The sequence below is a fragment of the Hyperoodon ampullatus genome (assembly GCF_949752795.1).
Source record: "Hyperoodon ampullatus genome assembly, chromosome: 7".
NCBI lineage: Eukaryota > Metazoa > Chordata > Mammalia > Artiodactyla > Ziphiidae > Hyperoodon > Hyperoodon ampullatus.
The window spans coordinates 68599265-68624637 of record NC_136920.1 but is presented as its reverse complement, the minus strand read 5'-3'; the positions used below and the strand labels follow the sequence as shown (position 1 = coordinate 68624637).

Below are 25373 nucleotides of genomic sequence, written 5' to 3'. Positions count from 1 at the left end.
GTCCCCTGCATTGGCAGGCGGACTCTCAACCACTGCGCCACCAGGGAAGCCCCCTGATACATTTTTATTAGTTAAAAACAGTAGTTCAAACTAACATGCCATTGTAAAACAATTATACTCCAATAAAGATGTTAAAAAAAACAAAACATAGTTCAATATTTATCCTGTTCAAACTGGATGATTAAATGATTTTTGTAATTTTGTTGGCATTCAGTATTATCCAATTCTCTCACATTTAAAAGCCCACTGACTTCTCTTTCACAAACACAGTTAAAGAATCCTCAGTTTACTTGATGCATTAAAATACTTTTTAAAGAAAACGTTCCCAAAATTCTTGTTGACTTTTTAGATACTCCATTAAATGGAGCCTTATTTCTTGTTCACAGTTTTCAATATTTCTTTGGCAGTCAGATTATGCAAATTGAAAAAAGAGCAGCAGTGTTATTAAAGTGCTCCATTGTTTATAGGAACTTTTAAAATATGTTCAATAAGAAAGAATTGATGAAAAGTGTTTCCCTTTAAGTACCTGTTCTTAAAAGGGATAACACTACTTATGAATGGGGAAAAAAATTCCAACTTGAAGTGGAAAGTAATTATGACACTTGCCATAGCTATCTTTTCCAATGGATTTCATCCCTTGAAGAATTTGATTCTTTTACATGGATAGTCCTAAATACTTATCCAGCATGGAAACAAGTGAAATCATCATGTACAGTGTTGAAGAAGAGGGGAATTGGAATTGGTGACAATATTCTTTTTTGTCGGTGGATAACAATTTAAAGAGTCATTGATCAAGAGATGAAATGTAATTCTGAAGAAAGGGAAAAGCAGTTCATACCATGAAAGATGATATTATGTGCTTCAACAAATCAAATTTGAAGAGCAGTTCTTGGAGCTGATTTTATTCCAGTACATGTTCAAGATACCCGCTCATATGATAATCTTGAGCATGTTTTTACATTAATGTATGTTCAGTCCAGAAAAGAATGAAATAATTTGGATGTGGCCACTGTAGAAGCTATGTAACAATGTAATTGGAACATAAACTGTAACTGCAAAAAACCTGATAAGCAAATTCTACAAAATAGGAACTATTAAGAAAAACCAAGTCATTAGGGAAATAAAGGAAGAGGTACGGAATTCAGATATTTACTTCAGATAAACTCAAATAATTTTTACTACACATATGTCCCTTCCCTTGCAATATCTTTTTTAATCTCAGTGTGCATTTGCATAGGTAATTAGAAATAATTCAAATTTAATTTCTTGTCCTGTGGGTTTTTTTTAATTCCTTCTCTTTTTTTTGGCCGAGCCACACAGGGATCTTGGTTCCCTGACCAGGAATTGAATCCAGGCCCTTGGCAGTGAAAGTGCTGAGTCCTAACCACTGGACCGCCCGGGAATTCCCTAATTCCTTTTTTTTAAATTGTGGAAAAAACATTTAACATGAGATTTACCCTCTTAATAAAACTTTAAATATAGAATATATTATTGTTGACTGGTATTCTGTGTTTTTATTATTGAAACTGGTGACCCTAGTGATTTCAGGATCTGAACTCAGGTCTTCTGACTCCAAATCTAGTGCTCTTTCCACTATCACCTTCCCTCTAATTGATTTTGTAAAATAACCAGCCACATGAGTATGTTTGGAATTGTTTCACAGTGACTTTCCATACTTTACTGGAAATCTGGAGAATGTCCCTGGCAGGGAAATATAGAATCTCATTTTCATGCCTCTCTTTGCACCCATTAGATCATTCTTTTGGACAGTTTGTTGAGTTAGGCCATGCTGAAGATTCTCTTCATTGTTGAAAGATGAAGTCAATAGCATTCTAGGTTAAGCCTTTAGAGCATCTCTGTGATGTTTGAAATGCCATGCAATCAGCTTAAAATGGGGACACAGAAAGCTACAAATTGGAATTATATGACCTTAACAGGATTCATGAAAATAATAATTATTATTATTATTAATATTATTATTTTACAGTCCAGGTCTTTTATTTTCTTTATACCCATCATGCCATAAATTCATAGGGAATGGGCTCCAACAGTTCAGGCTCCTTTCCATTGGTTCTCACGAAGTGTGCTTCTCTGGGTGGTGCGGGCTGGTGCTTCAGTGGAACCCAAGTACCTTTCTCTTTGGCTTCCTTCTTTTTCTGATCATTTTCCTTCACCCATTTCAGGAAGCTATCTCGGCCCTTAGAGTGCTTAATATGCTCGATACGCACATTAATTCTCTTGGCAAGAATCTTGCCCTTAATTTGTTTGTTTACAATGATGCCAACAGCATGCTGAGTAACATTGTAGACTCTCCCAGTTTTGCCATGGTAACATTTGTGGAGCATTCCTTTTTGAACAGTGCCCATTCCCTTGATATCTACAATATCACCTTTCTTGTAGATTTGCATGTATGTGGCCAAAGGAACAACTCCATGTTTTTTAAAAGACCTAGAGAACATGTAGCGGGTGCCTCTCCTCTTTCCTTTTGTGTTGGTCATTTTGGCGAATCACTGGAAGATGGCGGTTCTGGCCGAAAAGCCATGAAAATAATTATTATTGTTAGTTGTGATTTTAATCAATACCAGGTATGCAGTTGACAAAGTGCATTCATATATATTATTCTATGTGATCCTCACAATAACTCTGTGGAGTAGTTCATATCTATTTTTCTGTAGAAATTAAGGTTCTGTGCTAAAATGACTTGGGTTGTGCAACTAATAAGTGCCAAACCTTTACCCTCATCTTCCATATTCAGGTCCTGAGCGTTTCACTGCATAGTGCTGCTAGGTGGATGTGAGAAGAACATAGCTTCTAGGGCTGCCTGTCAGTTTAACTTGCGTTGGAGTCCACTCTCCAGTCACACTCGGCACATTTTATTACCAACAATAGAAAGATATGCTTAGTTTTAGTTTAAATTTTACAATTCTTTGTGCAATTAGCAAATTCAAAATGGAATTTATGAACATCATAACTGCCTACTGCCTCAGAATTCTTTGCACTTCAGGGAGCTGGGCTGAAGGAGGAAGAGAGCAGATTGAGCTCAGGAGCTCAACACTCTCCATGTTTAGTACTGGGGACTCCTGGAATGAGGTGGACACATGTGAGAGAATGGGCAAGGGACACTTTCCTTTCAGATTTAGATTCAACATGCATTTTTTTTTTTTTTTTTTTTTTTTGCAGTACTCGGGCCTCTCACTGTTGTGGCCTCTCCCGTTGCAGAGCACAGGCTCCAGACACGCAGGCTCAGTGGCCATGGCTCACGGGCCCAGCCGCTCTGTGGCATTTGGGATCTTCCCAGACCGGGGCACGAACCCATGTCCCCTGCATCGGCAGGCGGACTCTCAACCACTGCGCCACCAGGGAAGCCCCAACATGCATTTTTTGAATGCCATTTACAGTCAAAACACTTTCACATATGATAGCTCATCTCTGAAAGCTCATAACTAAAAGGAGGGAAGGCAGTATTCTACTTTGAGATGTAGAATTTGAGATCTGAAAAGTTAAGGTGCTCTAACTTAAAAAAAATCACAGGAAAAAAAAGTTCAGGGAGAAGATTGTGAGCAGGGAAATTGCTGCTGTTTCTAGACTGGCTGATTTTAGGTGCTCAACAAATCTTTACTATGTTGGATTGAAATGGTAATTTGGATTGACATGCTGGCATTCCTAACTCAGACTCTGAGCACCCAGATCATTTGACTTAAAGCTTCACTAATGGGAAACCAATACCCCCTGTCCTGCTTTATTTTCCCCACACTATTTTAAAACATAAAGAAAGAATCAAGGTACACAGATTATTGGCTCCAGTTGACTATTGGGAAGGGATGTGAAAGACATTGTATTTTTTTTTCTGATGTCATAAATTGCATATAATATTCTACCAAGGGTAAAGGGAAAATGGAACAGAACTAAGAATCTATTCCAAGGGAAGATTCACATTTACTGAGGAAAACATATTGTCTATACTCCAAATGAGAACACTTGGTCTGAGTATATTTACGAGACAATAAAAGAAGAATATTTAGAATTAGCAGTGACATCAGTGGTCTGGTCAGCTCACTGAAAAGGGTCATTAAAAATGTGAGACTTTACTTCTTCATTAAATTGCTATGGCTGTCCAACTTCCTTATGGTTCCAAAAATAAAAATGAAAACTCTCAAAGCCTACTCCCCCCCCCACCTCCATTTCTTTAAGAAACAGAGGGTACAATTAAATCTCAGGGGGCTTTTGAATGAGGAACACTCAAGGACTTGTCCCAGTGCTTACCTATATCATGAGAAAATTACAGAGGCATCTGCACAACTAGAAATCTTTTCAATCAATAAAGATCCCAAGGCTTCCCCAAGTGACACCCTGGTTTACACTGTGACATTCCTTGCTGTATTTAGAAGGACTCTCTCATCCCAGGCATCCAGAATCTTTTTACCCTCAGTCCCCACCTGCAGAGATGCCTTTTTCTAACTGTGAAAACAGTGCATGTCATTTTAACACTCCTCCATTCCACATAAACATGGAGAAGGAATACAGGCAGGGATGGACGCTCACTGATAGAATGGACAAAAAGCAACAAGTAGTATTTTATTCGTGAAGGTAGCTGCATATTTCATCTTTGAAGGGCTACTCAGGTATAATGTATCCCAGGGTTTATAACAGCTTATACATATAAAGAGATCAATGGCTTATTAAACGCTGCCTATCAGAGAACCACACTTGAAATATCCATCAATAAAGATTATGGAGAAAGAAAAATAAAGAAATGAATATTATAAAAAACAAGTGGAAAATTCAACAGCTATTATATGCTGCCCTTTAAAACATTTTTACTCATTGTCTCTAACAACAGAAACGTCTGGGGGCTGGTGAGTAGGAGGGAGGAAAATTGTATCTGACAGATTAAGAATTCAGTAGCTCAATAACCCACAGGAGAGCTTAAAGCAAAAGAGTAGGTCAACTGTTAAGACAGTCACCAATTAATCTGTTGACAAAACATGGAATTAGGAGAACTATAGCTGGATTTCCCAGCGCTGGAAGTTCCTTCTTGAGGTTAAGTCCCCAAAGCCATGCTAATTCCTATTGAGCAAACAGAAGGAAAAAGTATCAGTCTCAAATTAAACCTCGCATAATGCAAGGGGAAATAACACATGGCCCTTTATCCTTACCAAATGTGAGGAGGAATACAGTAGGTTGTCTGACCCTAGCTTCAGAGAACTTGAGAGCACTAAGAAAGGCTGAGCTTTTCAAAGGAAAAAGCTATGCTCAGCTCTTCTCTGTCACTCTGACATCAGTCTCTTGTGCCCACATAGCCCTTAGCCCTCTTATTCCTAAATGGTTTCCTTCTATCTAATGTCTACAGCCCCAGAAGCTGATGGTTCAGATAAACTATGTGCCAGATCTTGGCAGCTGTGTCTCTTCTTTGTGGGAAGGTCAAAGTAGTACTTTACAAAATCCAAAGGACACAAAATATTACTAATGCACACACGCGTTTAGAGAGGACTACAAGATAAAACTCCTAGGCATACACACAGAAGCCTTCCATAATTTGTACCATACTTACTTTTTTAGGGTCATTACCCATCTCCCCTCTCCTCCCACTAGCATGTATTCAGTCTTCATTGCCTCTATGCCTTTGCACATGCTGTTCCTTCTTGTCCTTTCTCACCTTCTCTGATGGAAAACTCATTCATCCTTGAGAATACTTAAGCTTCTCAGGAAAACAGCTTGCAACAACTACAGGGAAATTAGTCACTTCTTCCTCTGTGCTTTTTATAATCCTCTGTTAATATGGCTATTATAATGCCTATTATATTATATTCCAACTTATATGTCAAATTTCAGGGCAAGGATCATGTCTCAACCATTTAGTGATTAACACAGTCTCCAGCAGATATCTGGTATATATTTAATGCACTTTTTGAATGAATAAGCTTTGTCTGTTTTCTTTATTTTTCTGTAAAACTAGTTTAATAATGTGGTTATCTTCAATATGGCAGTTTATTCTTAAATAATTGTAATAAGAGGAAGACAGTGAAAACAGTGTGCATTACTCCTGGAAGGCTGTCAATTATATCGAACTTACCCAAAGAAGTGGGGAAAAATCTCCAAATTAAAATGTTAAACATGGCTTTATAATAACAATCAAAAAATGTGTTTATAAAACCATTTATTTTTCCAGTTCTTCTACTTCTTAACAGAGCATAACAAAAAATGGTACACAAACATCAGGTTTAGACTTTGCATCAGAAGAGGTCTTTTAAAGGATCAAAACAATAGATTTTTTTTTTAGTCGAAAGGGACCTATTGGTTATCTAGTTCAACTCTCTGCTCTGTATGAATCTCTATGATATCTCTGATAGATGCTCACCCAGCTTCTACTTGAACACTTCCAGTGATCGGGAACTCACTACTTAGGGAGGCAATTGATTCTTTATTTTGACAATTACGGTATCCAAGATGAGCCCAAATCTGCATCCCTGTAATCTTTAGCCATTGGACTCAGTCCTTCCTTCTTAAACCACAGAAGATATTCCTTCTTCCTTATAGAAGCCCTATAAAGAATTAAAAACAGGTACATCATCATCCCAAGTCTTTTCTTTTCCAGACTTTTCCAGTTTGATTCAACTCCTTCTGATATGTCATGTTTATCAACATTTTCACCAACCTAGTTCATATCCTCCAGACATGTTGCAGTTCGTCTCTAAGACTTCTGAAATGGAGCCTGGAACACTACTCCAAATGAGATTTGCTCAGTGTAGAGGATTTCTCAGAGCAGCACTAACACATATCTTTCATTCTAGCCTCTGTACAGGTATTTGAAATTTGGACTGGCTCTTACTTGATGTAGCATCAAAGCTTGGCAAGAGTTAGCAGGAAAGAGGATAACATGAAGCCTGGGTAGGAGCAGAGCTAAGAGAACTGATCCAATTCTGGGGCTTTAGTTGGGAGGCAAGCTGCCTAAACGAACCCTAGATATACCAAGGGGATTCAAGGGGTTTTGATCGATAGATGGGGACAAGGCTGTAGCAATATTTGAAATTAGACAGGTGGTGGCATCTTGCCTCTATTAGGTTTTGGAGCAGGCCCTCCATCACCAGGTGGGGAACATGAGAAACAAGACCCAACTCCTGGCAAAGAGTCTGCAAAGGGTTAGGCAAATTAGAGTCAGGAAGACTGGGGTTCAAAGAAGGGCTACATTTCTAAGGGGAAACTGAGGTAGTAAGAATTAAAATAGCTCTGGAATCATAAAGACCTTTGTTGAACTCCATCTTCTTCATTTTCCAAACCTCAGTTTCCTCATGTGAAGATAATAGTATTTACTTTAAAGGATTGCTGTGAAGACTTACTGGGATGATATATGTAAAGTCTGGCATACAGGTACTGCTTTTCAAATGTTTTTATTGCAAATTAAAATAAAAAGAGATAAAATGTAAGTTAAATGAATTTTAAAATAATTTCACTTTTGAAGCCCTTCAAATTAATTATGTACTAAGAGCATATTCTCAAAACATTTTTAACACTTCCTTTAAGAAAAGCACTATACCTATTTTTTGGAAAGATGATCAGGAATGATATGGATTGGTTGAATATGGCTTGTAAAGTAAGCATAATGTAATATGATTCATTATAATCCTTATAATAATTGTGCCAATATTATGGTTATAAGAAATATACTTATTTAAAGATTTTACTTTCAAATAAATGATGACTTTACTATAAATCTCTGAAGTCAGTCTTTTTTGTAATATAAATTCACTAATCCAGTCAGAATTACAATTCACTATTTGTTAGAAATCTTTGCATAAATCCTTTTCCCAGCCCCACACTGTTTTCCTTTTAATATCCAATTATCTAAAATTTAAGAGGAATGAGCACCGCCCCATGGGAGTGTGTGTGCTGCTCTGATCCTATAGTTAAAATTCAGAGAATTGGGAGTGACATCATCCGTAACAATAAAAAAGCTTCTCTTGGTGTGTGGAAGACCTATATATAAAAGTCACATTTGAGGGTCTACAACTCAATTCATCAGCTTTCTCAGGTTTACTCAACTTTGAGAAAGCATCAACTGCTAATACACCTGAAAGAAGATCGTGTCCTAAGACATTGTGTGGTGAGTAATCTTTATTTTCTCTTTTAAATTTCATATGAGTTCTTTTTTATGATCAAGCAATTATTTAATGTGTACCATTTTCTACAATGCCATGCTGCTCGTTCAAGGTAAAATGTTAAGGGAGGGTTTGAATGATAATTTAATCTAAAACTGTTGCAATAAAAAATAAATTTATGCTACCAAAATATTGTTAAATCATTTATTTTTGTGATTAAAGTCTTTTGAGAGGCCTTGCTTTTTATAAACTCATCTGAAATTACATGAAAAATAATTAAAATTTGGCATGATGTGCTTTAATGGTATCTTATTAAAGTTTTGAAATAAAACAGCCTAATGAGAAATGAATAATTCTGATTTAAATAATCAATGTAAATTTATTTGTCTGAGTTAAAATTCCATTTTTCCTCCAGAATATCCTCATAGAGAGCTCAATCTGTGTACTATAGTTGGAGAAACTCAGTTTTACTGCTGAATATTTATTCCCTTTACATAAAGCCTTTTCTAATTTTCTATTCTGAAAACTGTACATGAATTTTAAGGATGTTTTACAACGATTTTTCAGCTTTTAAAATGACATTCTTGTAAGAACCTCATCTCTCTATTAAGAACAAGGAAGCAAGGCAGAGGCGTTTGGTGGATGTGACAAAGCTAGAATAGGACACCAAAGCTTCTGTCCTCTGGCTACAATGATTGTTTCTAACACAAACCAAAAATGAAGAATATTCATTTGTTCCTCCTTCAATAGCTTTATATTGCACAGTGAAAATAAATATAATAGATTATAATGCTCCTTATGCTACTTCTAAATGATGCAGTTTCCCTTTAAAATATGAGTACATAGCCACCCTATGTGTATGTTAAAACGGAGAACATTAAGTATTAAGAAAAGGCACGTCTATGATAAAAGACTTTGCAATTGTTGAAATGCAGATTACGGTAAGACTTTTCTATTTTGAGATGAAAAGCTTAAAAGCAAAAGAGGAAAGTACTAAAAATTATACTCAAACAAAATCGTTAATAAAATAAGCTGAAAAGATAAGATACAGACAGGCATTTTATATGGAGTCAAAGCTCTGAATTCATATAACAAGTAATTAATTAGATGATGTTTAAATGCTTTGACACATTCTTTTTAACGGTAGAAGTGTGTGTTAATTTAGTAAAAATCTCTAAATCAGAGCCTATTCATTTGGCATTTATGTTTATCATTGTGTTGAAAGGAAGTTTACTTATGAAAAAGAGGTTTGCTAAGTCAACAAACACTGTTGACAATTTACCTAATTAAAAGAAGTAGGGACTTCCCTGGTGGTCCAGTTGGTAAGACTCCACGCTCCCAATGCAGGGGGCCCAGGTTGGATCCCTGGTTGGGAACTAGATCCTGCACGCATGCCGCAACTAAAGATCCCACATGCTGCGGCGAGGATCCTGCGTGCTGCAACTAAGACCCGGCATAGCCAAAATAATAAATAAATAAATAAATAAATAAGAAAGAAAGAAGTAGCCATTTTCAAACTTCATGTGTATTTAGTCATAACACAAAATGTGGGAGGAAATTCTAAACAGTAAAGTTTTTCATTCTTCATGTAGCTTAAATTCATATATTAAAACTTGCACAAGAACTCTCAAAAAGATACCTAAGAAAGTAAAGCTAATCTGTCTAATTTCTAAGTCAAATTGTGTGTATACATAATATATACTAATTATCTGTATATATAATATATACTTATATATACTGTAAAATAAAGAGGCTGATTCCAAAAGTCTCTCATGAAAAACAACCCAATTAGTTACTGTCACACTCTGTACAAAGTTGTATGATTATAAATATAAACTACTATAAATTTAATTGTATTGTTTGTAATATTAAAAATATTTTAAATGCCTCCATTTTGCTTTTTCTTTTAGTGAAGATGATGTCTGCAAAAGACATGGTTAAAGTAATGGTTGTCATGTTCGCGGTTTGTTTTCTTGCAAGATCGGAAGGGAAGTCTGTTAAGTAAGTACCATAGCCTGTTCTGCACGGTGAGGGCATGGGAATTGGATTTTTAAGGTTGGCTTTATGATTTGGAAGAGGGGAGCTAATGGAGTGATCCTCTCTGATTCTGTTCCCTCTAGGAAGAGATCTGTGAGTGAAATACAGCTTATGCATAACCTGGGCAAGCATCTGAGCTCCATGGAAAGACTGGAATGGCTGCGTAAGAAGTTGCAGGATGTGCACAACTTTGTTGCTCTTGGAACTTCTATAGCTTTCAGAGATGGTAGTTCCCAGAGACCCCGAAAAAAGGAAGACAATGTCCTGGTTGAGAACCATCAAAAAAGTCTTGGAGAAGCAGACAAAGCTGATGTGGATGTATTAATTAAAGCTAAACCCCAGTGAAAACAGATATGATCAGAGCACTGCTCTAGACAGCATAGGGCAACAACATTACATGCTGCTAATGTTTTCAAGCTCTATTAAGATTAAGTGGCAATATTTCTAATGTTACCAAACTTTATGTGTAATCTATTGCTAGCTGTGGTAGCGGCAATTTTAATTGATTATTTTGATTTTACTTTTATTCATCTAAGAGCTCTTTTAATAATTCTATTTCTATTGATTCTAAATAAATGAAGTTAAGAATTTCTTCCTTGTTATAAAAATATCTTTTGGTTATTAGTAACACCAATATGTTTAAATTGATTGTGACTAGGAAGAACAACACAAATTTTTTTTCACCCTGTGTCTAACATTCTGATATTTTGAAATTATCCTTTGAATATTATCAAAGTACCAGGTCCCTGAATCATCACTAGCTAGTTACTAGTGTCCTCTTCATTTCAGGAAAGGAAATGAAATGCCACTGGTCATATTCCTAGTCTGGACCCCAAATTGCAAGGAATAGAATTTTTGTGTTTAATAGAATATAACTTTGTTCATTTGTCCTTCCTCACACGCATTTCTAACAAAATGGACTGACTTAACCAAAGACCATTTAGAATACCAGTGGGGGGTGGCTTCCCTGATGGCGCAGTGGTTGAGAGTCCGCCTGCCGATGCAGGGGACATGGGTACGTGCCCCGGTCCGGGAAGATCCCACATGCCGCGGAGCGGCTGGACCCGTGAGCCATGGCCGCTGAGCCTGTGCGTCCGGAGCCTGTGCTCCACAACGGGAGAGGCCACAGCAGTGAGAGGCCCGCATACCGCAAAAAATAAATAAATAAATAAATAAATAAATAAATAAATAAATAAATAAATAAATAGATAAAATTAAAAAAAAAAAAAAAAAAGAATACCAATGGGCATTATGGGGAACATTTGAAATCCCCAGACTCAATTTTCTTAAAACCAAATTGGACTCCCATAGCTCTAAGGTTTCCAAAATTGAATGAAATTCCTATTTTGATTGGTATTTTGAGGCTTCCAAGTATCACCAGGACCCTAAAATAGCCTCTCTGCAAAATAGGATTTTAAGATTAACTGAGGCAAACAAGCAGTTAAAGAAAGATGAAGTGGCTTCGGAAGCCTCATGCTCCTCTTCCGTGGCTCCTTGTGCTCAGGCTTCATGTCTGGCGTCATCTTCCTCCTTCCCTTCTATACTTCTATACCCACACCTCCTCCACACCCTCAGCTCCCCCTTACTAATTCTCTCGCTGAACTTTCATATTTCTTTGAAACCCTCCCCACTCCTTTTTTCTCTGAACTTATCAGAACCTGTCCCCTTAAAATTAAGCCTTCTGAGGATCCAAAGGCTAAACCCTGAATTTCTTATATTCCCTGGACTAAAGCTAAACTGCGAGCCACAGTCAAATATTTTCCCAAAGTAACCGAAGATCTTCACAGATTTGCTGAGGAATTTAATATAGTCTTTCAAATTTGTCAACCTTGTTTCTCTGATTTAAATCAGTTAGTTCATATGCTGGTTGGTAAAGGCCTGGCCCAGCACTGCATGAAAACTGCTAATTGGGAAAATCCTGAAAGTCTCTAGAATCACAACTGGGAGACCAGCTTGCTAACTTATTATACGATCAAGCTTGGACAGTTGCTAGGCAACCTCATGGAGCAACTCCTAGGCCTTTTCCAAAGCCTGTTGATTGCAGCAAAATTTAGGTTTGCACAAAAAAATCAGATGAATCTGTTCATGACTATTACAATTGACTTCAGATTACTTTTAAAGAAAATTCTGGTCTTCCTTCAGATGTTTATTCCACCTGGGTAGCTTTTAACTCTATGTTTATTAATGGGCTGAACCAGGACCTTTCCCTTCTAGTAAAAAGGATCAGGATGGAATGGGAAAATATGTCCACTCCAGACTTAGTTAATCTGACAAACTTACTCTCTTGCACTCTAGATGATTCACCTAAAAGAAAGACCACTAGGGAATTCCCTGGCAGTCCAGTGGTTAGGACTCCACGCTTCCACTGCCATGGCCCAGGTTCGATCCCTGGTCAGGGAACTAAGATCCCACAAGCTGCATGGAGTGGCCAAAAAAACCCCCAAAAAACAAAACCAAAAAAAACACACTAAAATTCTTCAACTCCAGCAAATAAAAACCCCTAAACAAAAACAAAACCCTCCTAGTTTCTGCTATTATTGCAAAAAGCTAGGACACTGGAAAAGAGATTGTTATACCTTTAAGTGCTTTAGGCACCTTCAGCCCTCTAACAAGTCTTTCCAACGTCCTCCCAATTCTCAGTGATGGGGCTCTGAGAAACTACAGGGGCTCTTCCCAATCATCCCTCTTAATCTGCTTGGAGAAACGTCTCTCCAGATTGGGTATGAATCTCTTCCAGTCCTAACTGACACCAGAGCCACACTCTCGGTGCTTGACTCCACCACTATGAAATAGCCCCTGCCTCGAAGTACTAAAACAGTTCAAATAGTGGGGATCTCTAATCAACCTCAAGAGATGCCTCTCCCTGAACTTATTTCCTTTTGTTTGGCCCTTTGAGAGATACATGCCTTTTTCTCCTTAGCTCCTCAACCCCATCCATCTATCAGGCTGAGACTTCTTAGAGAAGTATCATGCTGGAATTTCTTTCTTCCAAAGTGGAAAAAAAAATCATAAAGGGAACTCCTGGGCAGTCCAGTGGTTAGGACTCCACGCTTTCATCGCCAAGGGCCTTGGTCAGGGAACAAAGATCCCACAAGCCACACAGTGCGGAAAAAAAAAAAAAAATTGCAAAGGTAGAAATAATTCTAGAACTTGAGAGCAGTCATTGAAGTAACAAACCAGGTGAATTAAATGACCCCTTGACATCTTTTATTTGCTCTGTCTCTAATGATTCTAGAGCTGATTCTGGAAACACTGATAATTTGTCCCTATCAATTCAGCTACCATCTTTGTTATGGGCAAAATCTCCAACTGATATTGGCAAAATTCACAGCACACCTCCCATCAAGATTCAAATAGATCTCTCAAAACCTCTGCTCAGAATTAATCAATATTCTATAGGAAAGAATCTCTTCAAAGCATAAAGCCCATAATAGAAGATTACAAGGGCCAAGGCATCATTATCCCTTGCACTAGCCCCTGCAATACTCCCATTTTGCTAGTGAGAAAACCTAAGGGCCAAGGGTGGATGCTTGTCCAGGACCTTTGAGCAATAAACAACATTGTTATCCCTCAACACCTTGTTGTTCCTAATATCCATTACTAATACCCACTCCCACTGAAAGCAATTTCTTTACTGTAATTGATTTATGCAGTACATTCTTTAGTATTCCAGTTGATGAAACTGGCCAATACCTTTTTTTTTTTTTTTTTAATTTTTGGCTGCGTTGGGTCTTTGTTGCTGTGCGCGGCTTTCTCTATTTGCGGCGAGAGGGGGCTACTCTTCATTGCAATGCGCAGGCTTCTCAGCACGGTGGCATCTCTTGTTGTGGAGCACAGGCTCTAGGCGTGTGGGCTTCAGTAGTTGCAGCATACAGACTCAGTAGTTGCAGCACACAGGCACTAGAGTGCACGGGCTTCAGTAATTGCGACACGTGGGCTCAGTAGTTGTGGCTTGTAGGCTCTAGAGTGCAGGCTCAGTAGTTGTGGTGCACAGGCTTAGTTGATCCGCGGCATATGGGTTCTTCCCAGACCAGGGATCAAACCCACGTCCCCTGCGTTGGCAGGCAGATTCTTAACCACTGCGCCACCAGGGAAGTCCCCTAGCCAATACCTTTTTTACTTCACTTGGGAAGAAAAACAATTCACATGGGCAGTAATGCCTCAGCCCTTACTTATTTCTCACAAATCCTGAAGGCTTATCCAGGTGATAAAAAGTTCCCTAGAAGTTCTATTTTGTTGTAACATGTGAAAGAAATCTCTGTGCTCTCCTTCTCAAGCCTCTTCACCGGAAGACAGCATCCATATGTCAAAGCTTTTAGCCTTAAAGAGACATAACATTGTCAAGGAAAAAATTCAGTTTGCTCAAACCCAGGTTTCATATTTAGGGCATCTGATATCAGAACAAGGGCCACACCCAGATCCAGATAGACTTCGTGGTGTCCTAAGTTTCCAAAAACCCAAAACTTAGTGCCAACTGCTAGTTGTTTGTTGCCAAAATTGGATTCCAAATTTCTCTTTTATGGCCAAAACTCTGTATGTTTTACTAAGCAATAACAACTCCAATCCAATTTGACGGGAAGAACCAGACAACGTAGCTTTTAAGGCCTTAAAGGAGAGTTTGATGAACCTGCCTGTGTTTGGACATCCCAGTTATCAAATTCTCTTTTTCCTTTTGTATATGAAAAGGAAGGGAATGCCCTGGGGGTACTCATCCAAAAACACTGGGACCACCATTGACCCATAGGGTATTATAGCCAATAACTGGACCCTGTGGCATGGAGATACCCTTCTTGCCTTAGAACAATTACTGTCTCTGCCCTTTTGGTTAAGGCCACCAAGAAAGTTATTGTGGGATCCCCATTACCCATTTTTATACCTCATGCAGTAGAAGGCCTCCCCAATTCTCATCACACTCAACCTTTCTCAGTGAGCCCCCTCAACTCCTATGAAGCCCTTTTGTTAACTACTCCTCACATAACTCTTTTACAGTGTAATAACTTTAATCCTGGTACTCTTCTTCCCACCACCACCAGTGACATCTCTCATGACTGCCTAACACTGATGGATCACCTCCTGACTCCTGGTGATAATCTACAGGCTATTCCTCTGGGTAACACTGGCTTTTCATGGTTCACTGATGGTTCTTATTTAAAAGGTGACAATGGCAAATACTGTGTTGTTTAGTCTATTGCAACTCCTTTTGATACTGATGAGGCACCATCTATACGTATGACTACTTTGGCCCAACAGCCTGAATTATACACTGTTACACAGGCTTGTACTTTAGTCAAGGGCAAAACTTCTAATATTTATACTGATAGCAGATATGCTTTCAGAGTAGTTCATGATTTTGGAATGTTTTACAAGCAATGTGACTTCCTTTCTTCCAGCAGATATAAAATTTTAAATGGCCCCTTTGTTCAGGAATTGTTGGATGTAATGCTTTTACCCACCACTTTAGCTGTTATTAAGATTCCAAAGCATTCTTTTTTTTTTTTTTTTTTTTTTTTTTTTGCGGTACTCAGGCCTCTCACTGCCGTGGCCTCTCACTTTGCGGAGCACAGGCTCCGGACGCGCAGGCTCAGCGGCCATGGCTCACGGGCCCAGCCGCTCCATGGCACGTGGGATCCTCCCGGACCAGGGCACGAACCCGTGCCCCCTGCATCGGCAGGCAGACTCCCAACCACTGCGCCACCAAGGAAGCCCCATTCTATTTTTTTAAAATTTATTTTGGCTGCGCTAGGTCTTAGCTGTGGCACACGGGATCTTTCAGTTGCAGCATGCGGGCTTCTTAGTAGCGGCATGCGGACTCTTAGTTGCGGCATGCATGGGGGATCTAGTTCCCCGACCAGGGATCAAACCCAGGCCCCCTGCATTGGGAGCTCGGAGTCTTACCCACTGGACTACAAGGGAAGTCCCAAGATTCCAGGCATTCTAAACTTGACTTCTGGAAGGTAAATCACCATGCTGGCACAAGGAATGCTGCCCTTAAAGGAACCAAGAGCAATCAGACCTCTGTCATGGTCCAAAGAGATATTTCCCCAAATGATAAGTTAGAAAAACTGGTTAGAGAAGCCCAACAGTTGGCCTCAGAAAAGAAAAAACAAGGTTGAAAATTCACAATTGTTGGTTTGAAAAAAGAGAAAGCTCTGATTCAAACCAAATAACATTCTAGTCCTACCAGAAACTCTAAAAATCCCATTGCTAACCACTGTACATGCATTAAACCATTGGTCTATTCATAAAATGATAGCATTCATGAGTCAATATTGGTGGAGAAACATTAAAAAGTCACAAAATAGTGCCTACCTCACTTGTTCCACTTGTTCTAAATACAGCCCAGGAAGCCTGTTTGTACTGCTCTCAGACATTTTAAACTGCCTCATGGACCGTTTGAGTTCCGGCCAATGGGTTTCATACAACTTCCTCCATCTCATGGATATACATATGTTTTAGTCATGGTCTGTGTGTTTTCACACTGACAGACTACTGCCTGTTCTGTGTCTAAAGTCCTTTTGGATATGATTATCCTTACCTGGGGAACTCCTCTTAAACTTCATAATGATCAAGGAACCCATTTTTACTGTTCATGTACTTCGACCAGTCTGCTCTGTTTGGCTGGTTTTACAACAATTTCACTGTGTTTATTACCTTCAATCCTCTGGTTTAGTTGAAGGTACACAGCATTATTGAGTCAACTGACAAAATTTGTAGAGGCCTTCCAAATACCTTGGCCAAAAGCCTTGCTGGTGGTCCTTCTAAATCTCAGATCTACCTCTTTTGGAACTCATAAACTCTCACCCTTTGGGATAGTCAGAAGATGCCCAGTGTACTTGGCTCCTGCCTCTTTTGACCCACAAGAGATGAAAGGAAAGATACTCCAATATTGCAAAGGTCTAATTGCTTCTACTACAAATAACTATGTTTGATCAATCTTTTCACAGTGCATTCTCGGGAGAGGAAGACCTTAAGCATCCTACCCTGCAAACTGAAGATTTTGTCTATTGGAAAATGCACCTCCAGAAAGACTCTCTTCAACCTTGCTGGAAAGGCCCCTGTCAGGTACTGCAAACTAATCCTGTGCTGCCAAACTCCAGGGAATAGACTCTGAGAACATGTGACACATCTAAAGAAAACACCAAACACTGACTGGGTCTGCACATTATCTAGTGACCTGAAAGTAAAGATTTCCTGGAATTGAAGCAGACAATATCTGATGAGATAGCTTTCCAAAGATATCTGGACCAGGCCTGTTGAAAGTTTGTCTGCCAAACCGTTGATGATGACATAATGCTTCAGGTGATCTCCAATGCCTAATATCTTGATAATATATAAACTTTAAAAGTGCCTGGGAGTTCTCTCTCTTACCCTCCTTGTTACTCAAATGTGACTTCAATAAGTTTCCACTCTGTGTTCTTTCCCTCTGATGTGAGACATTATACCCAGGAAAAGTCCTTCCTGGCATGAGGGACAGGGAGCTGCTGAAATGAGAAAACCTGACTCGATCAATGATACTTTCAAAGAAAGATCTTGATTAAAAGAGGGAAATGTAAAAAATTAATAAACAGAAACCTCAAGTAGTCAGGAAACCAGAAGAGGGAGCTCTCATGCCCTGCTGCCAAAGTAGGACCCAACTGGAAGAAGAAAGACCTCCTCTTCTTTCCTGGCAACAACTCAGCCAATGAAAAGCCCTGGACTGTTTGTTATAGCCCTCCCAACATCCTTTTGCCTTCTATGAAAGAGTTCTCCTTCCCTTGCTATGTGAGGACTTACATGTTGCTCTCCATGGTTGCAGACCCTGAATTGTAATTCTTTGTTTATCCCAAATAAACTTTTTTTTTTTTTTTTTGCTGGGGAAATCACTAGGTTTACTTTAGGTCAATACCTTAAACTGTGAGCCTCCTGGGTCTAGTTCAACATCATCCTGATCAAAGCCCAGTATGTAGAATTAAGTTAGGTTTTAAAATCAATTATGTGTTTTTGTAATTCTTAGATAGTTTTCTCAATCATATAAACTCCTGGTAATATCAGGAAAGCTTGGGGATGTATGATGCATCAGCTTCACCCTATATGCTCTTCTTTGGGGACAAGACATCAATCACATATCTCTTTGAAAGGACTGTGGCCAAATTGCAACATCTGTAGCATTCTTGGCACAGATTTTCATGGGTTGTACATTTTCACCTTCTCTTGAGATCCCAGGGAAAAAGGGTGGGCACAGGAGACTCCAAGGTAAGACACATTTTTCATTCTCACCAAGAACTTTTTGAGCAGTGTATTCACTAACTGAATGGACTTTTTGGCCAACTCAATATTTGTGAAGATGTATAAATGAAAACCATCAGAGGCATTGAAAAATAAAATGGCTTTCAGGTCCCAGTCCAGAAAAATCCTCACCTCTGTAAGTTTGAGTTCACGTGGAGAATAGTCCTGGTTTCTGTACTGGCAGTGACTTAATGTCTCCTCCTGAGGCTCAGAACCCAGAACCCCAGACCTGAAGATACCAGGAAAGGGCAATCATGATATGCAGAATCCCTGCAAACAACCACAGCCAATTCCAGTGTTTCTCCAACTTCCATCTCCTAATAATGTCAGCCAGAGGTGAAGCAGGATGATCCCAGCACACAAGAAGCAGGGATAAATGTTTTGGCATTCTCTGGTTGTCTTGCCTGAACCTACCCACATTCAATGCTCTGCAGGTCATTAACAGAATAAGAGGAAGTCACTGGCTATAGCCAGAGCTAGAGTCATTTTCACATAGAATCTCAGCACAGACATCATCACTTAGATCTCAGTCACCAGTTTCCCCAAGGCCATGCTGGTCTGGATCCTCTGGATCTAGGAGATGTCAAGAAACTGGAGACAAGAGAAAAGACTGTCCTGATGCCTAAGGCAGGAGAAACAGAAGTTATGTTTGCAGAATGTCAAACAGGGATCTTGGAAATAGTTCAGGCAGGTGAAATGTGTTGATTCTTTTCTGAGTTTTTCTGCCATGGCCATCATTTCAATATGGCTGTTATTAGTTTTGTGCTTCTCTGGGGTGCTGCAACTTCTTAACTGGATCCTAGACTTCTCATAAAGGTATTTTGCTCTGTATATTATTGCTAAATCAGTTTCTGTGAGGAACCAAGGCCTAGGACTTCCTATTCCACCATCTTGCTGATGTTACTAACATAGGGTTATTCTTGAGCTCTATGTGTTTATTCTGTTATATTGATGTATTTGTTCTTGCAGTATAAAGTACACACACACACACATATCCTCTTTATAGATCTTTATTCTACCATTCTATATTTACACTGAGTTTGTTGGGTTCTCTTCCAAAAAAATCCAGCTGCAATTTTGATTGGGATTGTATTAAAATTATGTTAATTTTAGGAAGAATTGTCATCTTTATTATATCGTCCTATTCATCAACATAGTAAGCCTTTTCACTTATTCTGACCTACTTTAAACCTTTTAAATCGAGTTTAAACATTTTCTCTAGAAAAATCTTATGTATCCCTGTTAATTGCTAAATTCTATATGGTTTATTGTGAAAGGTATATAAATGTTTATTATATTTTTTAATTGGTTATTTTTGGTATAGAGAAACATTGTTCATTTTTCTAATTTTCTCTTATAACCAACAAACTTGCTGAACTGTCTTATTAATTCTAATAGCTTATATTTTGTTTACATTTGCTTTTCTATGTAGATGATCATATAATCTCAAAAAATGACACTTTTATCTCTTTTCTCCCTGTGATTACACTTTTTTTTTCATTTCTTATAGTAGCATCTGGCACCTCAGTACCATGCTACTGAATGATGCTACTGGGTTTCCTTATCATATTCTGGACCTTAATGGAAATGTGTATGTAATTTCTCAACAAGAGAATGGTTTTTAACATATTGATGACATTCCCTTCTATAACTAGTTTTCTAAGGGTTCTTTTGAAATTATAAAAGAACTTTATAAAATGCTGTTTCTCCAAAAATATGTAACTTTTCACTTTTAGTCCATTAATGTAATAAATTAAATATTTTTGTATTATATATATTATATATTATATATATTATATATATATATTTTGCATTTTATATATATATATAATATTCTGTGTGTGTGTGTGTGTGTGTGTGTGTGTATCTTTTTTTTTTTTTTTTTTTGTGGTACGCGGGCCTCTCACTGTTGTGGCCTCTCCCGTTGTGGAGCACAGGCTCCGGACGCGCAGGCTCAGAGGCCATGGCTCACGGGCCCAGCCGCTCCGCAGCATGTGGGATCTTCCCGGACCGGGGCACGAACCCATGTCCCCTGCATCGGCAGGTGGACTCTCAACCACTGCGCCACCAGGGAAGCCCTGTGTGTGTATCTTAAAAATTTTTTGTCTGGTTTTGGACAAAATGTCCAAATTTACCATATTATTTACCATATTTAGTATTCTGCATTCTGTTCTTTTCACTTGCGAGATTCATCTCTATTGATGCATGTAGCTGTAGTTATTTTAATTGTGTAGTATTTCATTGTAAAGTATACTTCAGTTTATTCATGCATTTATTATTAATGGATATCTGGGTTGTTTTCAGTTTTGAGCTATTACTGACAATGAGCATTCTTTTAGATGTCTTTTACACCTGTAAGAGTTTCCTTAGGATATGCACCTAGAAATGGAATTGCATGTTCAACTTTTCTAGGAGATGCTAACCTATTTTCCACAGTGGTTGTAACAGTTTATATCTCATGCCTCCAGCAACGTATGAAAGTTCCTCTTACTCTACATTCTTGCCAATGTCAAGTATTGCAAGACTTTCAAAATTTTGCCGATATAATGGGCATCTCATTGTTCTTTTTTTTTTTTTTTTTTTTTTTTGCAGTATGCGGGCCTCTCACTGTTGTGGCCTCTCCCGTTGCGGAGCACAGGCTCCGGACGTGCAGGCTCAGCGGCCATGGCTCACGGGCCCAGCCGCTCTACGGCATGTGGGATCTTCCTGGACCGGGGCACGAACCCATGTCCCCTGCATCAGCAGGCGGACTCTCAACCACTGCGCCACCAGGGAAGCCCGAAAGGTTAATTTTTTTAAGTGAATGACAGTGATAGCTTTATTAGATACTCTTTCTTCCTTCCTTTCTTTCTTTCTTTCCTTTCTTTCTTCCCTTCCTTCTTCCTTTCTTTCTTTCAAGAATAACAGAATAGGGCTTCCCTGGTGGTGCAGTGGTTAAGAACCTGCTGCCAACGCAGGGGACACAGGTTTGAGCCCTGGTCCAGGAAGATCCCACCTGCCACGGAGCAACTAAGCCCATGCGCCACAACTACTGAGCCTGTGCTCTAGAGCCCGTGAGCCACAACTAGTGAGCCCATGTGCCACAACTACTGAAGCCCACGTGCCTAGAGCCCATGCTCTGCAACAAGAGAAACCACCACAATTAGAAGCCCGCGCACCGCAACCAAGAGCAGCCCCCACTAGCCGCAACTAGAGAAAGCTTGTGCAGCAATGAAGACCCAATAAAGCCAAAAAAAAAGAATAACAGAATAAAATGAACTATAGGCCCCTCAAAGCAAGTTTAAATGATTTGACCAGATTCCAGCATGGAATAAAGTTTCCATACTTCATCTGAAATCTTGCACTAATTCTTCCAATGTTTCTTGGAAAATTCCTAGAACTTGGAATAGAATGTGTGAATTATGCTAAGCAGAGCACCTGACTAGCTCACAACAGAGTTTGAACTACTTTTTCTAAAATTTTTAATTTTTTAAAAAATTGAGGTATAATTGACATACATTATATTATTTTCAGGTGTACAACATGATTCAGTATTTGTTTATGACCTATTTTTTTTCTATTGGTACGGTGAGCCAAATGTCACTATAGTATACATACACATAATAGTATGAAAATAATGTCTAAAGGGAGATTGGCAGAAATCCTATAGTAGAATATCAGGGTCTCTCTTTAGGAAATGATAGCTTCTATTTTGATATAGGGAAATAATTCCTCTTTGACAGACCTCACTAAAACTTGGACTATAGAATTACTTCTCTTGATCTTATCTTATAGAAGAAAGCTATGATAATACATAAGGCCAATGGAGTTTTTGTTATTTTGTTGCCTGAGGGTTTTCTTGAAGTTTCTCCATGAGATATACCTGTATTACAAAACTATTAGATTCTTCTTCTGTCTTAGAAACCTTCAAAGATTTCCACTTTAGCAGAATGTGGCAATGATAATAACTTGGGTATTACGACAAAAATCTGTTTCCCTTAGGTCTCTCACATGTGGTGTCCTTAGATGAGGACAAGGATGTTCACTATCCTCTATTGTGCTCAACTGCTCATCTCCTTAGCATAAACACTGGTTTGAAAAACATTTTGGTTAGCACATGTAGAAGCCAGGGAGTTTTCTCTTCCCAACTCAACAGTGATTAAAAGCTTTTCAGCAAAGTTCTTTCTGGCAAAATCTGTTTTCATAGCAAATTACTCAAACCAGGTCCTCTTCCTCTGCTTGCAGCGCTCCTCCCACTCTTCTAAAAACTGGGTAACTCTTACTCATCCTTCAAGATTCAGCTCAAATGTCACCCCCTGGTGGAAGCTTCCTCAACATGGCAGGCCGAGCCGGTTCCTCCCTCTCAGCTCACAGCTCGGCCTTCACCACAGTGTAACACGATTATCTGTTTTCGGGTGGGTCTCGCCCCCAGGGTGTGAGCTTCGAGGTTGGGGACTGTGTCTTTCATTTTTCTGTTTGTGTAGTCCAGCATGTGACACACAGTAGGCTCAGTAAAGTTGAGTGACTGAAACACTATGACTGGCGACCTTCTGTCACAAGGAGCAATAATATCCCATCCAGGTTACTGTCGACGTTCCCCAGGGGCCCAACTGCAAGAGCTCCAGATGGCACACCGGTTCCCGCCAACCCAGCGTTTAAAAACAAACAGCTGCGGACGCTAGGAAATAGGTGGCCCTCACGAGGACCGCCTTTCCTCAACCCAGGCGGGTTAATACCCGCCAGCTGAGCCGCCAAAGGCGAGTTTGGAGTTCGCTTAGTTGAGGGAAACGCTTTCCTTGAGTAAACTCAGCGTCCTTAAGGTATTCTCCAACTCTGGGCTGGAGACGCTGTCCGCTTTTTTCTAACGGTGACAGGAAGTCAAGGAAAAACGTGGGATTCAAAGATTTGTGGGGTAACTCTGCTCGCAGCCGCTCAGGTTCGAGACTCGCGGTTGATCCCGAGTTGACGTCTCTGAGGACCCGCGCCTTACACTCTGCGTCGCCTGCCCCCGGGCTCAACGCCCACCCCATGCAGCCACTCCCCCAACCGCCCGCCCTCTCCGCGCCCCGCCCAACTCCTGCGCGGTGAGCCGCCATTCTCGCGATAACTCAGCTAATCTCGCCTTTTCGAACCGCGGGATCTCGCGAGAAGCAGCCTAGGAGCCGGCCTGTAACCTGCCGGGGCGGCTCTTGTAGCCGCAGCTGCCGCAGCGTCCGCCGCCTCAGACACCTCAGGAGGGATCCAGTTGTGGGGGAAGCGGAGGTGTCGCTGGCCCCTGCCTGTGCCTGGACACTCAAGGAGGACTACAGGTTCGAGGGTGACTGGACTCAGCTGGAGAACTCGGTGGGGGCGGCGCTGGAGGCTGGGCTTTTGTGGGGGCGGAGGGCGAGTTTGGGCTTGAAAGCCGGACTGCTCTGGTGGTGGTCTGGACGTCCCGGACCCTGCTTGGGGACCGTGGGTGAGGTTCTGGGCTCTGGCCGCTGGCGCCCAGTTCGGAGAGGCAAGGAAGGGAGTTGGGTTTCGGGGGTGCTGTTTTTGGGTTGGGAGTTCTGAGGCCTTTCCCCAGAGATGAAGGCGATACCCTCAACCCTCATTACCAGGGCAGAGGAACAGTTGTGCGCCGCCCCTTTTCTGTCGTCCTGGGTTAACGCCGCGAGGCCCTGAGGAGGGTGCATCACAATAGGAGCTAAAGTGGCCCGAGTCTCGCTTTGGGTGAAGAGGAGTGAGACCCCAATAAGGTGTTGCGTGGTTTTATGCTGTAATGGTATCACGTGCGGTAACGCTTTGTTTTCCCCAAACTTGCACAGAAAAGCTGCTTATTTTTTTCTTTTTCAGATTCAAGTCTCCTCACACCCTTTATCCTCGGGAATGGGGTGCAGGGAGGTGAGACATCACTAAGTAATTTGTTAGTGTGGGCGCAATGTGACCATCACTGGACTTCACAGATTTCCTACTAATCTTTCTCCTCAGTATTTTGAGTTCATGATGAGAAGTCACTAGTCCAGACATGCTATAACGATAGAGCATCACTCGCTTGTCGTTTTATGCACTTAGCATATAAAATTTACTTAAATGTTTTTTAATCTTTAAGCGTCTTCATGCTTTTTATTTAAATTAACAATATCAGAGAAAAATCACAGTGTATTGATTTTCTTTGGCCAACTGGGTACACCCCCCCCCCCTACAATTTGATCAAGACTTTAGAGAGGGAGTTAGATGAATTTTGAATGAAATAGATGGTAGAAATTGGTATAAGAGATATAATAAGGAGTGCAACTATACCGGCCAAAAAAGTTTCTGTACTGGAGAGCCCGTCCAGGACTGAAGCCCAAGCCTTGAAAATGAGGACTCCAGTTGTCATTAGAATACAAAGCGGAAAGCAGTAGAAAATACTTGGGAGAGGATTTGATGGTGGATAAAGACTGTTAAAAAAGTGTGAGGAGAATTATTTTTGAAGGTGTAAATGTGTTTTATAAATTTCCTAACATTTCTCACAGTTTATGACCTAACTGCTATTGTTACACATAAAAAAGTGGGAAGGGAGGTTCTGAAGCATGGAGTATGGCAAGGAACCATGGAGTCAGGAAAGCTTTCAGTGTCTTGACAATGTTTTTGAGATTTCACCTTTTTTTTTCTCCCAAAAAAACTTTCATATGGGCTTTTTACATTCTGTATGTCACCCTTCCACCAGTCTGAATTTTTTTCTTTCTCAACCTTTCTTCTAAGCCTTGTGAAAATTTTTTATTATTAACTATGAAGTTACAAACCACTATGTCCTGCTTTGTGGCTTTTTACATTAGGTGACTTAGCGAAGTGTTGAAGTGATCTGGAAGATATTCTGCACCTTTCAAATGAATAGCAAACTCACATGCCTCCAGATACTAGGCATATGAAAATAAAAATGAGTGAAATACACTAAAGAGTTTATGCCTCATCTAAGAGGGATATCCAATTCTCACGTTCACCTGATCAGTGCCATAATGAATATGGGCCCAG

At 39.8% G+C, this 25373-nt stretch overlaps 2 protein-coding genes across 2 annotated transcripts; one reads left to right on the top strand and one right to left on the bottom strand.

Annotated features, from left to right (window-relative positions):
• Positions 1 to 2015: 2015 nt before the first annotated feature.
• Positions 2016 to 2498, bottom strand: LOC307056335 (large ribosomal subunit protein eL21-like; the record flags this gene model as incomplete). Its single annotated transcript, XM_079709039.1, has 1 exon — positions 2016 to 2498. One exon carries the CDS (start codon positions 2496 to 2498, stop codon positions 2016 to 2018), a length of 483 nt encoding a protein of 160 aa, XP_079565165.1.
• Positions 2499 to 7903: 5405 nt separating this feature from the next.
• Positions 7904 to 10478, top strand: PTH (parathyroid hormone; the record flags this gene model as incomplete). The annotated part of the gene is made up of 3 exons (XM_079708795.1): positions 7904 to 7961; positions 10007 to 10097; positions 10217 to 10478. Exons 2-3 carry the CDS (start codon positions 10012 to 10014, stop codon positions 10476 to 10478), a joined length of 348 nt encoding a protein of 115 aa, XP_079564921.1. The 5' UTR covers positions 7904 to 7961; positions 10007 to 10011.
• Positions 10479 to 25373: the final 14895 nt, after the last annotated feature.